The sequence below is a fragment of the Aegilops tauschii genome, chromosome 1 (assembly GCF_002575655.3).
Source record: "Aegilops tauschii subsp. strangulata cultivar AL8/78 chromosome 1, Aet v6.0, whole genome shotgun sequence".
In the NCBI taxonomy this organism is placed as follows: domain Eukaryota; kingdom Viridiplantae; phylum Streptophyta; class Magnoliopsida; order Poales; family Poaceae; genus Aegilops; species Aegilops tauschii.
The window spans coordinates 366,846,005-366,861,895 of record NC_053035.3 but is presented as its reverse complement, the minus strand read 5'-3'; the positions used below and the strand labels follow the sequence as shown (position 1 = coordinate 366,861,895).

The following is a 15,891-nucleotide window of genomic DNA, read 5'->3' as shown; positions in this document are numbered from 1 at the left end:
ACAACCGGTTAATCTCGTTGGATTTGAACTATTGTTGTACTAGACTTTATTTGTATTTTCTATCCTAACTTTAATGAAATCTGTTATATTTGCATGAATTTCGTCTGGTTAGTTTAAACCGTGGTTGAAATATATGCAGACAACGTGGATGACCGGCTCTCGCATACGTTTCCATGGACTGATCTCATGTCCGCAGACGGATGCCAGAACAAGTTTGCTAGTCAGCGTTGAGATGCCACAAGGCACGCAATTTGCGTGTTCTAAAAATAAAGAATATGGTCATGCCACCGACGAAGTACTCCAGGAAGTAGCAAATGGAGAGCGTCAGGAGGGGCACGCGTTACTACGGTACTCTACTACTCCCTAAACTTTTTCCTCCGAGGCATATAATCCCCTCAACTTGATGAAGTGCCGTACTGATTTCGGCAGTGGCCCAACAAGAACTTCGCACTCGGCACCGGCGATGGTGGTTAGCGTCATGAATTAGCGGCGACAGAGCTCCGTAGTTTTAGCAGCCTCCCAGGTCAGTGTGATCGCACGACGACGGCCTTGCGAAGCGAGGCAAAATTTCGTGTTTTGAACTTTTTTTAAGAAATTCAAGATCTGCCCCCGTTTGATTTTTTTTCGAGATTTGACCCTTTTTCCTACCGTCTGGGCCTCTGGCGGTAGGGTTACATAGCCTACCGCCAGGACCCTGGCGGTAGGAAACTTATCCACGTCAGCGCGTGGAGACGGCGCCGCCCCCCTTCCGTCGCACCCTACCGCCAGGGGCCCTGGCGGTAGGTTGTGTACACATACTGCCGGAGCCCCTAGCGGTAGGGTCCGGGCAGTTATTTCGCCCGAGACCCCCGCGCCCCTTCCCTTCTCCCCACCCCTCCCCTCCCCCAAGTCGGCAGTTCATCCATTTTCTCCCCCAAGTCGCGCCCCTCTCTCATCTCCTCCACTCTCCCCCTCCGATCTTCACCGTTTCTTCACCGTTTTGGCGGATCGAGATGGCCCCGAAGAGAGAAACGTAAGCTCCTCCGATCCCTCCAATTAGTTTTTGCAAACTTGCTTCCGATTCGACGCATTATTTCCTTAAAATCCCTCATGTTTTTGAACTTAGATTGAATTTTTTTCACCTAAGATTCATTGTAGTTGTAGTTCTTAGTTCTTAGTTCTTTAGTAACTAGTGGTATTGGATATGAACTCTAATCAATAGTTCATATGTTAGTGTGAAGATGAACCCTAGTTCATAATTTGTTTAAAAAAAATTATGATGTAATGTTGATATGAGGATGAACCCTAGTTTGATAATGCACGTTGATATGATGATATGATCTAGTGTGAAGATGAACCCTAGTTTGATGATGCATGTTGATATGATGATATGAAGATGTTGTTTGGAAAAAATTATTTAAAAATATGATGATATGATGTATGTTGGAGGATTTTTTTTTGATATGATGCATGTTGATATGATTTGATCCATCATGTGTAGTAGATGTTGTTGGAGAAATATGCTTAAAATTTTATTTTGATATGATGCATGTTGATATGATTTGAGTTCATTTTTTGTTTATGTATGCTTTATGCTTATGGTGCTTTTGTTTATGAAATTTTATTAAGACGGCCACCTCTTACGGACAACATCGGCCCACGGTACTCCATGCTTGACTGGGCATTCGACAAGGGTCATCGTGCCCGTTTCATAGAGAACGAAGAGGTAAGTTATATGAATGAAATTTTGACCAAAGTTTTCAGATTGATGAAAATGATTTCCTAACTTGTGGCGTTCACTTTTTGACAGATGCTCCAGCCACTGCGCATGAGGGGTCACGGGGTTCATGGGCATATGGACTACGACGAGCGCTACGCGCCGTTCTTCAAGAGAGAATGTCTGTTGGGTTTTGTGTTGCAGTTCAAGCGTCAGCCGCCGACGCTTGTCCACGCGGCTCTCACAGCTCTGATTGACCGGTGGCGACCGGAGACCCATTCTTTCCATCTGCCATGCGGGGAGATGGCGGTGACCCTAGAGGACTGGGGGATGATTACTGCCATGCCGATCGAGGGTCATGCACTCACCGGTCGAGTGGAGAGGACTGGGGGATGATTACTGCCATGCCGATCGAGGGTCATGCACTCACCGGTCGAGTGGAGAGGACCAATTGGCAGGAGAGGGTCACCACCCTCATCGGCGACTGCCCCGGTGCCAAGAGTAACCGTACATCCGGTGTGCCGTTGCCCTGGCTCTCGGAGCACCGGAAGACATGCCCCCAAGGCGCAGATGAGGCGACTGTGGAGTTGTACACGAGGGCCTATCTGTGGTATATTCTCTCGGAGGTCGTGTTTCCAGACAGCTCCGGGAACTCTGCCAACTGGGCGTACCTGTTCTTCCTAACGGACTGGGATGCAGGGTACAGTCGGGGGACTGCATCTCTCGCCTACCTATACCGTTCGGTAAGAGAGTGTCTAATTGCCTACCTCCCTACGAAAATGTGTCCATGACATTTTCTTATATCTGATCCTCATTTGATGTTTTGCAGCTTGACGACGCAACGCAGAGGACGGGAGACAAGTCCAATATGGGTGGCTTTGTCTGGGCCTTCTCTATTTGGATGTGGGAGCGGCTGCCAGTGGGGTGTCCGGAGAAGTTGCGAAGGCAACCTGGCGGTAGGGTTACACAACCTACCGCCAGCCCCCATGGCGGTAGGGTGAACCTACCGCCAGGGCCCTTGCATATTTCGTTACAGAAGCTTTATACGAAACACAGGACCCTACCGCCAGGCGCCCTGACGATAGGGTCAGACAGCCTACCGCCTGAGTCCACCTACCGCCAGGGCGCTTGCATATTTCGTTACAGAAGGCATGTACGGCAAACGCTACCACACCTTACCGCCAGAGCCCCTGGCGGTAGGGTTAGACAGCCTACCGCCAGGTTGTCTGGCGGTAAGGTACTTATCCACGTCAACGCGCGGTGACGGCCGCTGTCTCCCTCCGTCACACTCTACCGCCAGGGCCTCTGGCGGTAGGCTGTCTAACCCTACCGTCAGGGGCTCTGCCGGTAGCAAAAGGGTTAAATCCCGAAAATATTTCAAAATGGGGTCAGATCTCGATTTTGTATGTCAAAAGAGTCAAAACACGAAATTCGGCCGCGAAGCGAGGCTCCAAAATTGTATGTAGCAGGTGACCTTCCCACGGTACTACCTCGTCTCAGCTCCCGGCAAAAAATGGCTACCGGACAGTGCCTGTTGAGATGTCGAAAGCTGGAAGAAGAAACTGACACAGACACATGATGTGTGAACCGACTTTTTTTATAAAGAATACTAAGTAGTAGAACGTGCGACGACTTGAGTGGGACACCATATGCACTCTGCAGCTAAAAACGTGGAGGACTCGCCTAGTGCAGACCCTTATCACGACCAACTGAAAAAATGGAAATAAACCAAAGTGATTACTAGATAATAAACCAAGGTGTACATTAAGATTTTTTAATAGAAATGTTGCATATTTGAGGGAATTTCCTATGTTGACGTTTTTACAATTAAATCATACATGTTTTTTAATGATTCATTTGCACCGACGGCTCCTAAAATCGCTAATCACCGTATCAATTGTATACTTTATAAGGGATTTTTGTCCTAATTATTAGTTTGACTACAATTTAGAGAAACTTATCCTTCCACTCATATCTATTGATAAAAATATTTTGCTTCCGCTCGGCTTTCTGTTAATTATCTTGGCAATTCTTTTCTGTTTAATTAATCGATGACGCAAATCTTTCGTCTCCATTTAAAAAAATAAGAATTGATGTGGACAAAATCATGTTGGATGCCAATTGGTGTGACACTGCCATCATGTGTTTTGACTATTGCTGCACTTTTTGTAACCTCAAAAATATTGTAATCTTTAGAAGCTTATTCGATGTGGATCCTTATTTCTTAAATCCTCATCCACATGGCATCGGTTATCATAACGCGCAACCAAAACATCTCGTACAAAACCGCAAAATGGACGTGGTCTCTAGTCCTTTGAGAATCCCAAACGTTGTGCTTTGCCAATTGGCACTAAACCAAGCCCCGCAAATGCTGGCACGGTCAGAATATGGCCATGCCAGCGATGAAGTGCTCCAAAGCAACAAATGGAGCGTCAGGAGGAGTACGTAAGGGCATGTCCAACGCAGGCGCTAAGGGAGAGGCGCCAGGATTAATTTCCCTGTTAATTGGCAGTTACCACGGCTATTCCCAGCGCCTGATGCCACATCGATGCAAACAAAGGCATGGAGCGCTTGGCTATTTTCCTACCGCGCGAGTAGAGAAACGAACGCCGGGCCTCCGTATATTTAGAGCCCGTGATTAGCGCCTGGCGTTGAAGGATATAAAGCGCCTAGCTCTTTTTCAATTTTCTGCTATTTATTTTTTCACTGTAAGCGCCTGCTTAAGAGTCTACCAGTGTAGATGCCCTAAGTTTCGAAACGGAGCGCCTTTTATTTCTGCTTTTCTGTCGTCGTATACAAATCACAAAGCGGGCCGCTCCGCCGCGAGCCGGTCCAACCCGCGGCCGCCACGCGCCCTGGCCGGCGGGCGTCCAGTCCAGTCCAGCCACACACCAGCGGCGGTGGACTGGTCTTGTCTCTGGTGGTGGTAGTAACAGCGATCGGCTGGGCGTTGCCTGCCAACATCTGTTCCGCTCGGCGTGTCCCCGGTCGCACGCTCGACGGTCCGTGACGCTGGCCGGACGCGTGCCTGTCAACCATCCCGTCCCGTGTGTCGCGTGCACGCGTCGCTGCTTCTGCCCTGCGCACGCTGACGCTGCCGCTCCGTCCCCACCCGGCCAGACGGCTGCCCCCCATCCACTCGCTCCGTTGAATGACTCGGGGGTGTTTGGTTCACGGACTTTTTAGTCCCAAAGACTAAAAAAGTCTCAAAAAAGTCCCTAGGAATCAAACGGGAGGGACTTTTTTACAAGGACTAGAAAAAGACTCTACTAGAGAGTCTTTTTTGATTAGTCCCTGGGACTAGAAAAAGTCCTAGGACTTCTGAACCAAACACCCCCCTCTACTACCGGCGGTGATCGATCAACACATCTGAGGAGGCCGCAACTGGCTCAGCCGAGAGCTACGTTGCCAGTCGCCGGCCCCGTCGGCACGGCAGGGTCACGCGCGCAGCGACAGCCGCAGGTTGCTGTCTCGCGCGGACTAGACTAGCACCACCACTCCAATTCAAATCAACGTGTCCATCCACGGCGTGGCCTGCCCAGCTCGTTCCACTGATTTTCCACTGACTCCTACCTCGAGCAGGTTTAGGAAGGTAATGAAGGCATACCTTTGACGTTAAGCTTCAGCAGTTCAGCCTCAGGCGTGTGGCACACTGTTTTTCTCGCTAACTTTAGCCACGAGCATGCAGATTCAGGAAGGAATTGAAGGCATATCTTTTAATGGCATCCACGGTAGTACCACTATACGTATCATGCGAACTGAAGAATTAATGGCGGAAACGCCTACCGCCAGCGCTTAAGAGCTAAGCAAACGACGGCTACCTCCCCCATCCCTCCCCACCCCCACCCCCACCACCACCCCGCCGCGCCCAGCCTCCTATCGGAGACAAACTGCTGCCGTGCCACCGCTATAATAAACTACAGGACGCGGCGCCCCTCCCCCAGCCCAGCTTCTTCCAGTACTTTCTCTAACGTCTCTCTCTCTTTCCTCCGTCGCCGTCGCGGAGGGTGTGGGGGGCGGATCATGGCGGAGCACGGCGAGGAGGAGGCGGCGACGCTCGAGTTCACGCCCACGTGGATCGTCGCGCTCGTCTGCTCCATCATCGTGCTCATCTCCCTCCTCGCCGAGCGATGCCTCCACTACCTCGGCAAGGTAACCCGTCACCCATCAGGCGCCCGTTCGCCTGCTTTTATCACCTTCCGCCGTTCCGCTGCCATTCCGCCCCCTTCGATCTCCTCGTACCGGCCGTGCTCGTCCATTGACTGCTCCGCGTTCTTGGTTGCAGACGTTCAAGAGGAAGAACCAGAAGCCGCTCTACGAGGCCATCCTCAAGGTCAAAGAAGGTAATTAATCTCTTCCCCCCGCCCGCCATGGCCCGCATGCATCCTGCTTCATTCGATTGCCAAGAACTGATCTGGAGAATGTCCCACTCAAAAAAGAAGAAGAAAATCTGGAGAAAGTACTGGTATGTCAACAAAATTGTGGTGGTGCGGTCTGTGCAAAAAGCGCATCTCTCTGCATCATGGGTAATTGGGTGGGGTTGCTCTCGGTAGGGACGGTCTCCAACTGTTCCCCTGAAAAATAGCCAAAAGGCTACTAATCATTTTATCTGTCTTCTCTTTTTGAATTTGACGTTTGGTTGTACTACCTGTCTTCCATGTTGGGTATGATCAACTGCTCCTTGGTGCAATGCAGAGCTGATGCTTCTCGGGTTCATCTCGCTGCTGCTGACGGTGTGCCAGGGGAAGATCCAGAACATCTGCATTCGTCCTAGCTGGACACTCCACATGCTGCCATGCCAGGGGGAGGACGAGGTTCGGGCCGGTGAGGCGGCGCCGACAAAGGAGCATCTTGTTACAGCCCAGATCATCGGCAGAATCGGGAGGCGGCTGCTCAGTGGCGGCGCGGCGGAAGTCGACGTCTGCCGATCCAAGGTGATTGGGCCAGGCCACCATTGCAATCAGTACATACTTTGATTTCTTGCCAACCGTGGCGCTCTTTTTTTGCGGGGTGGGGGGAGCTACTGTGCCATTGAGTTGGTTGAATGAGCAGTTGGAGTTAGGTACCATTGGGATTTTTGAGCATGCAAACACTTAAATTTTCTTAGGACTTCGTAGCTAGTTTGGTACAGGGTTATTTGGACCAAACAGACAGAGCCACGGGGCCACCCTTTTTGCCATTCCTGTGATGTTGTCAATCTTAGGATGTGATGAAGCGACGTTGTTCTGTTTTGCTTGTACATTTGCGCTGACTATGATATGAAATGGGAACACTAGACACTAGCATGTGGAAGGAGTGGGCATCACAACTGGGTACCATAAAGCCACAGACAGAAATGGATGGCCGGTTTAATCACATTCTTTAAGATTAGGTCGGCTAACCATATTGTATGGATAGTCATGTCACTGTGATGATTAACTTACAGAGAGAAATTGATATATAACTTAATTTGGTTGGAACATTCAAATGGCTCCGCTCGATGTCTCTGTACAGCATGTTCAATTTTTTCTATGATAATGTATTGCTTCTATGTTCCATTTATCCTTTCCACTCCTTCAGTCTTAAATAATGTTTAGTTTCTCACCATGTGTAAATTGAACAATCTTCAGATTTCCTTTTAATCTATGCTGTTATGAACTCTAGTGTTTGTTTTGACAGGGAAAAGCTCCGTTGATGTCCCTTGAAGCTATACATCAGTTGCATATTTTCATATTTGTGCTGGCTATTACACATGTTGTATTCAGTGTTTTGACGATGCTTTTAGGAGGTGCAAAGGTAAGCCACTTATCAGTTACGGCGCTGCGCATTAGCCACGGAATACCGCATGCTATGGTAAGCTGATTTTGCATATTCTCTTACTCAGATACATCAATGGAAACTGTGGGAGGATGCAATTCAGAAAGACACCGCAGGAAACGGTATTTGAGCCTTTCTTGTTGTTCATATTTATCACAATGCCAGTGATATACTTGTGGGTTAACAGCAGTTTTTCCCCCCTCTTGTGCACTGAAAATCAATATATGTGTCTGATGAAGAAGCAACATTGTTTAGAGCCACTACATTTGTAACAGGATGATTATTCCATAATAAACTGCAGGGCCCAAGAAGGTGAACAATGTACACAATTTCGAATTTATCAGGGAGCATTTTAAGGGTATTGGCAAAGATTCTAGAATATTGAGTTGGCTGGTAAGCAATCATGAGGTCTTCTATCAGACTTAATTTATGCTGCAAAATTGCATGGACTAGTAAAGTTTTCTATGAGATATGCAACCTTTTAGTCTGGTTATGCCTTATAGGAAAGGCTTTATTTTTATTTTAATACTGAAAGTGTGTACTGACGAACTAATTAGCCCGTTTCCATTTCCCATGCAGCATTCTTTTTTCAAGCAGTTCTATGGATCAGTAAGTAAAACCGACTATACCACAATGCGTCTTGGTTTTATCATGGTAAGCATAGCTTGTAATAAGCTGGCCTTGAGTGCTTTCCTCGTATGTGAAAATGAGTTTCATTTTTGGATTGCAGACCCACTGCCGTGGAAACTTGAAATTCGATTTCCATAAATACATGCTGCGGGTTTTAGAGTCTGATTTTAAGAAGGTGGTTGGCATAAGGTGAGCTAAGAGTATCACACAAGTTTCTACTTTTCTATATATAGTGTGCCAAGCTGGTTTTCTATGCAAGTTAGCTCAACTCATGCCGTGTTTATTCTCCTTTAGCTGGTACTTGTGGGTCTTCGTGGTGATCTTTCTGTTGCTGAATGTTAATGGTAAGTTGCAGTCCATCTTTTCTGAACAGCACTTGTATGTTCTGTAATTGCTTTTGCCTCCCTATCACTTAGTTTTTGAAATTTCAGACTGAAGTTCAATATTTTCAAAATATCATATGCGAACATGTTGGGATACACTATAAATCTGCAGAGTTTCATGGAAAGTTGTTCAGTTTGTGGAATACAGAGTAAAGATAAAATGTTGTAATCTAGCAAACGGTAATGGTAAAATGTTTACAAATTCCAAATTTGAATTAGATTCTTTAGCAGTTACGCTGGTAACGTGTGAAAAAACCAGAACCTGTCATGAGAACTGTTTTGTTCTGCAAGATGGTTAACTAAACCTTGTCGGTAATATATTTCATTATTTAAGCTTCTTGAAGCTATCTTACACCACATTTTGCCAATCTGCAGGGTGGCACACGTACTTTTGGATTGCATTCATTCCCCTTATTGTAAGTGCATATATAATGATGTGTTATTTTAAACATTAACTATGGGCCTCTTATACCGCCCTTACTCACTCTCTGTTTTCCCTGCAGCTTCTGCTAGCCGTGGGCACCAAGTTGGAGCACGTCATAGCTCAGTTAGCTCAGGATGTAGCTGAGAAGCACTCCGCAGTCGAGGGCGATTTGATCGTGAAGCCATCGGATGACCACTTCTGGTTCGGGCGGCCGAGGATCATCCTGTTCCTGATCCACTTCATCCTCTTCCAGAACGCCTTTGAGATTGCATTCTTCTTCTGGATACTGGTAAGCATCTTGAGGGGGCCCCAGTTTCAAATTTAAATTACGTTCGGTGAAGATCTAATGACTTATCGAAACATCGTTTGCCCCATTTCTGTTGTAGACCACCTATGGGTTCAACTCCTGCATCATGGGGCAAGTTGGCTTCATTGTGCCGAGGCTTGTTATTGGGTACCTCACACACATCTCCAACTTCTTTTCCCATAGGAAAAAGCGAACATGACCTTTTTCTTGAACTCATGCATCCATGTGTCCTTCTACTTGCAGGCTCATTATTCAGCTTCTCTGCAGCTACAGCACCCTGCCTCTGTATGCAATTGTAACACAGGTGCGACCATTTTTTCGACGTCGTAAAATGTTTCTAGTGTCGTCGACACCGATTATTGACGCATGTTCTATCTCCTCTGTTGTGTGCAAAGATGGGAAGCTTCTACAAGAAGGAGATCTTCAATGAGCATGTGCAGCAGGGTGTCCTGGGTTGGGCTCAGAAGGCTAAGATGAAGAAAGGGTTCAAGAAGAGCAATGGCGCGGCCCAATCGACGAGCCCCGTCGATTCTGTGGGGCCTTCTACTAAGGTTGAAATGGTGAGACGACCGGCGCGGGAAGGCAACGATGCTGGTGAAAGCATAGAATGATGTAGTATGGGTAGTGAGTAGTGTTGTCTAGAGCAATGGCGTCTATGATGTCTATTTTGGCGCTGCAATGAAAGCACTTCAGCATGTGCTACCATTATGCAGAAGTTCTTGCAGCCGTAAAACATTGTGCTGGCAAGGGGTAAAAAGAAATTGGGTCCAGATAGAAATAGTTTATCTCTCACAGCGTCGGTGCCTAAAACTGTCGCTGCTTCTGCCGGTTCTTCTTTTTTCCACTCAAAATGTAACATCAAGCGAATACAAACACGACGATGAACACGTGGTCTTAGCTATGCTAAGATGCACATAGTCAAACAACAAGACAAAAGAGAAAGTTAAATAAAGACAAAAAAATACCGACATAGTGGCAAAAGCAAAGCCATATACCACCAAAACTATGCGTAAGTCAAAGGAGGTGGTGGACCGGTCCGAAGATTATGCCGCCATCCGTATTGGGTAAAAGCCTCTCGGGTCATCCGCTTCAACCGCATACACACTGCCTTGAACAGCGATTGGTAATCCATTCGATGTAGTGTAGACCACGTACGAAGCCAGTGCATACAACGGAAAATAACCTCCAAAGGAGTAGAGTTTAGTGCACTAAAAACAAAATCATTTCTATATAGCCAAAGCGACCATAATAAGGCGGATGCTCCCACCCTTATTAGCATTTTAAACCTATTTAAAATTTTATCCAACCAGTGACCATAAATATTGGCAACACTTGTGGGTGGATACAAATTGGATGCTATTTGGATGACTGACCATGTAGAGCGTGCAGTCTTGCAGTGAAAAAGAGGTGTTTGATTGTCTCATCATGAGTACAAAAACTACACATCTTACTTCCATGCCAATTGCTCCTCTCCGAGGATACCAAAAAAACTTTTAGTGAAATCTTCGACTTCCAAATTTTCTTATTATTATCCATCGGGATATCTGAATGCGTAAGTGCATGGTACATAGAGTCAACCGTGAAGGACCAGATGGTATTTGAGCCTTTGTCTTGTTGTTAATATTTATCACAATTCACAATGCCAGTGATATACCTGTGGCTTAACAGCAGTTATCTTTTTCCCTCTTGTGCACTGAAAATCAATATATGTGTCTCATGAACAAGCATCATTGTTTACAGCCACTATATTTGTAACAGGATGATGATTCCATAATAAACTGCAGGGCCCAAGAAGGTGACCCATGTGTCAAGATGGGTAAAGCGTCTCAACTCCCAACAGGGGAGCCCACATGAGTTTATATTGATCTGGTCGTGGTGATTACAGAAGGGTTTCGGTTAGGACTCCTAACCGAGAGAGAGAGAGAGAGAGAGAGAGAGAGAGAGAGAGAGAGAGAGAGAGAGAGGGAGGGAGGGAGGGAGGGAGAGAGGAGATCTTACAGGAGGGAGATAGAGATAAACCAACTAAATAGCAATAAATGATCCTATCTCTACCAGAACGTGATATACAGGTAATGCGCCATAATATTACTTTAACACCCTCCCTTAATCTAAACTTCTCAAGTTAAGATTACGCTTGAATTCCTCAAACGGTCTTGTGTCCAAGGCTTTTCTGAAGCCGTCTGCAACCTGGTATTTTGAATGAACAAACCAAACTACAACTCCTTGTTAGCAACTCTTTCCCTCATAAAATGATAGTCAATCTCTATGTGTTTGGTTCTTGCATGAAAAATGGGATTAGCAGACAAGGATGCAGCACCAAGATTGTCACACCAAAGACATGGGGTTGGTGTGTGACATATGCCATGTTCCTTAAGCATGGACTTGACCCATATAATCTCTGATGTTGTGTTTGCCAATGCTTTGTATTCTGCCTCAGTACTAGACCTCGAAACTGTGGCCTGTTTCTTTGCACACCATGAGATTAAATTAGGTCCAAAGAAGCTGCAAATCCACCTGTTGACCTTCTGTCATCTATGCAACCTGCCCAGTCAGAATCAGAAAAAGCACTAACAAGTGCGGATGATGACTTGCTGAAGGTTAGGCCAACACTGAAAGTATTTCTCACATATCTCAGTATGTGTTTGGCAGCATTCCAATGAGCTGTAGTTGGTGCATGAAGAAACTGACAAACCTTATTAACAACAAAGGAAATGTCAGGTAACTTCTGAAGGAAATATGCCCTAGAGGCAATAATAAAGTTGTTGTTTATATTTCCTTATATCATGATAAATGTTTATTATTCATGCTAGAATTGTATTAACCGGAAACTTGATACATGTGTGAATACATATATAGACAAAACAGAGTGTCCCTAGTATGCCTCTACTTGACTAGCTCGTTAATCAAAGATGGTTAAGTTTCCTAGCCATAGACATGTGTTGTCATTTGATGAACGGGATCACATCATTAGAGAATGATGTGATGGACAAGACCCATCCGTTAGCTTAGCATCATGATCGTTAAGTTTTATTGCTATTGCTTTCTTCATGACTTATACATGTTCCTCTGACTATGAGATTATGCAACTCCCGAATACCTGAGGAACACCTTGTGCGCTATCAAACATCACAACATAACTGGGTGATTATAAAGATGCTCTACAGGTGTCTCCGATGGTGTTTGTTGAGTTGGCATAGATCGAGATTAGGATTTGTCACTCCGTGAATCGGAGAGGTATCTCTGGGCCTTCTCGGTAATGCACATCACTATAAGCCTTGCAAGCAATGTGACTAATAAGTTACGGGATGATGCATTACGGAACGAGTAAAGTGACTTGCCGGTAACGAGATTGAACTAGGTATGAGGATACCGACGATCGAATCTCGGGCAAGTAACATACCGATGACAAAGGGAACAACGTATGTTGTTATGCGGTTTGACCGACATAGATCTTCGTAGAATATGTAGGAGCCAATATGAGCATCCAGGTTCCGCTATTGGTTATTGACCAGAGATGTGTCTCGGTCATGCCTGCATAGTTCTCGAACCCGTAGGGTCCGCACGCTTAACGTTCGATGACGATTTGTATTATGAGTTATGTGATTTGATGACCGAAGTTTGTTTGGAGTCCCAGATGAGATCACGGACATGACGAGGAGTCTCGAAATGATCAAGAGGTAAAGATTCATATATTGGAAGGCTATATTCGGACATCGGAAAGGTTCCGACTGATTCGGGTATTTTTCGGAGTACCGGGGAGTTACGGGAATTCGCCGGGAGAAGTAATGGGCCTTATTGGGCTTCAGTGGAGAGAGGGGAGAAGGGCCAAGAGGTGGCGCGCGCCTCCCCCCTGCCCAAACCGAATTGGACAAGGGGTGGGGGCGCGGCCCCCCTTTCCCTCTCCCTCTCCCTCTCTTTCCTTCTCTCCTACTCCGAATAGGAAAGGGAATCCTACTAGGACTTGAGAGTCCTAGTAGGACTCCCTATGCTTGGCCCGCCCCTTAGGCCGGCCGCCTCCTCCCTCCCTCCCTCCTTTATATACGGGGGAGGGGAGCACCCCAAAGGACTCAAGATTTGTCTTAGCCGTGTGCGGTGCCCCCCTCCACAGTTACACACCTCGGTCATATCGTCGTAGTGCTTAGGCGAAGCCCTACGCCCGTAACTTCATCATCACCGTCACCACGCCGTCGTGCTGACGGAACTCTCCTTCGGCCTCAACTGGATCAAGAGCCCGAGGGACGTCATCGAGCTGAACGTGTGCTGAACGCGGAGGTGCCATACGTTCGGTACTTGGATCGGTTGGATCATGAAGACGTTCGACTACATCAACCGCGTTACTAAACGCTTCCGCTTTCGGTCTACGAGGGTATGTAGACACACTCTCCCCGCTCGTTGCTATGCATCTCCTAGATAGATCTTGCGTGATTGTAGGTAATTTTTTTGAAATACTGCGTTCCCCAATGGTGGTATCAGAGCCAGGTCTATGCGTAGATGTTATATGCACAAGTAGAACACAAAGAGTTGTGGGCAATAACAGTCATACTGCTTACCAGCATGTCATACTTTGATACGACGGTATTGTTGGATGAAGCGGCCCAGACCGACATTACATGACCGCGTTCATGAGACTGGTTCTACCACCATGATTCGCACACAGGTGGCTAGTGGGTGTCTGTTTCTCCAACTTTAGTTGAATCGAGTGTGACTATGCCCGGTCCTTGTTGAAGGTTAAAACATCACACTTGACGAAAAATCGTTGTGGTTTTGATGCGTAGGTAAGAACGGTTCTTGCTAAGCCCATAGCAGCCACGTAAAACTTGCAACAACAAAGTAGAGGACGTCTAACTTGTTTTTGCAGGGCATGTTGTGATGTGATATGGTCAAGACGTGATGAGATATAAATTGTTATATGATGATCATGTTTTTGAAATTGTCGGCAACTGGCAGGAGCCTTATTGTTGTCTCTTTATTGCATAAGATGCAAGCGCCATGTAATTGCTTTACTTTATCGCTATGCGATAGCAATAGTTGGCGAGACGACCATATGACGACACATTGATAGAGATCAAGATGATAGAGATCATGGTGTCATGCCGGTGATGATAGAAATCATGACGGTACTTTGGAGATGGAGATCAAAGGCACAAGATGATGGTGGCCATATCATGTCACATATTATGATTGCATGTGATGTTTATCTTTTATACATCTTATTTTGCTTAGTTCGGCGGTAGCTTTATAAGATGATCCCTTACTAAAATTTCAAGGTATAAGTGTTCTCCCTGAGTATGCACCGTTGCGACAGTTATTCGTGCTGAGACACCACGTGATGATCGGGTGTGATAAGCTCTACGTTCACATACAATGGGTGCAAGCCAGTTTTGCACATGCAGAATACTCGGGTTAAACTTGACGAGCCTAGCATATGCAGATATGGCCTCGGAACACTGAGACCGAAAGGTCGAACGTGAATCATATAGTAGATATGATCAACATAGTGATGTTCACCATTGAAAGCTACTCCATCTCACGTGATGATTGGACATGGTTTAGTTGATATGGATCACATGATCATTTAGATGACTAGAGGGATGTCTATCTAAGTGGGAGTTCTTAAGTAATATGATTAATTGAACTTAAATTTATCATGAACTTAGTCCTGATAGTATTTGCATATCTATGTTGTAGATCAATTGCTCGCGTATAGCTTCCCCGTTTTATTTTTGATATGTTCCTAGAGAAAACTAAGTTGAAAGATGATAGTAGCAATGATGCGGACTAGGTCCGTGATCTGAGGATTATCCTCATTGCTACACAGAAGAATTATGTCCTTGATGCACCGCTAGGTGACAGACCTATTGCAGGAGCAGATGCAGATGTTATGAGCATTTGGCAAAGCTCGGTATGATGACTACTTGATAGTTTAGTGCACCATGCTTTACGGCTTAGAACCGTGACTTCAAAAATGTTTTGAAACGCCACGGAACATATAAGATGTACCAAGAGCTGAAATTTGTATTTCAGACTCATGCCCGAGTCGAGAGGTATGAGACCTCTGACAAGTATTTTGCCTAAAAGATGGAGGAGAATAGCTCAACCAGTGAGCATGTGCTCAGAATGTCTGAGTAGTACAATCGCTTGAATCAAGTGGGAGTTAATCTTCCAGATAAGATAGTGATTGACAGAGTTCTCTAGTCACTGTCACCAAGTTACTAGAACTTCGTGATGAACTATAATATGTAAGGGATGACGAAAATGATTCCCGAGCTCTTCGCGATGCTGAAATCAGCAAAGGTAGAAATCAATAAAAGCATCAAGTGTTGATGGTTGACAAGACCAAGAAAGGGAACTTCAAGAAGAATGGAAAGCAAGTTGCCACTCCCATGAAGAAGCCCAAAGCTAGACCCAGCCTGAAACTGAGTGCTTCTACTGCAAAGGAAATGGTCACTGGAAGTGGAACTGCCCTAGATACTTGGCGGATAAGAAGGATGGCAAAGTGAACAAAGGTATATTTGATATACATGTTATTGATGTGTACTTTACTAGTGTTTATAGCAACCCCTCGGTATTTGATATTGGTTCAGTTGCTAAGAGTAGTAACTCGAAATAGAGTTGCAAAATAAACAGAGACTAGTTAAGGACGAAGTGACGATGT

The 15,891-nt window shown here is 45.9% G+C and overlaps 1 protein-coding gene across 2 annotated transcripts; it reads left to right on the top strand.

Annotated features, from left to right (window-relative positions):
• The first annotated feature begins 5,067 nt into the window (after positions 1–5,067).
• On the top strand, positions 5,068–10,014 carry LOC109780616 (MLO-like protein 1). Of its 2 annotated transcripts, XM_073498353.1 has the most exons (15): positions 5,070–5,288; positions 5,385–5,848; positions 5,982–6,039; positions 6,392–6,630; positions 7,355–7,471; positions 7,560–7,614; positions 7,794–7,885; positions 8,072–8,146; positions 8,223–8,311; positions 8,417–8,466; positions 8,881–8,921; positions 9,009–9,218; positions 9,316–9,383; positions 9,480–9,540; positions 9,632–10,014. In XM_073498353.1, exons 2-15 carry the CDS (start codon positions 5,720–5,722, stop codon positions 9,845–9,847), a joined length of 1,500 nt encoding a protein of 499 aa, XP_073354454.1. In that variant the 5' UTR covers positions 5,070–5,288; positions 5,385–5,719; the 3' UTR covers positions 9,848–10,014. The 2 variants fall into 2 exon arrangements, with proteins under 2 accessions (XP_020194785.1, XP_073354454.1); XM_020339196.3 differs by having other exon boundaries at positions 5,068–5,848.
• The last annotated feature ends 5,877 nt before the right edge of the window (positions 10,015–15,891 follow it).

What these genes read in the sequence shown, in the direction of transcription:
- LOC109780616 (XM_020339196.3), top strand. Translation starts at nt 5,720, where the DNA reads ATGGCGGAGCACGGCGAGGAGGAGGCGGCGACGCTCGAGTTCACGCCC. An exon ending in TTGCATTCATTCCCCTTATT is followed by an intron (nt 8,922 to 9,008) that starts GTAAGTGCATAT and finishes TTTTCCCTGCAG; the next exon opens with CTTCTGCTAGCCGTGGGCAC. An exon ending in GTGCCGAGGCTTGTTATTGG is followed by an intron (nt 9,384 to 9,479) that starts GTACCTCACACA and finishes TTCTACTTGCAG; the next exon opens with GCTCATTATTCAGCTTCTCT.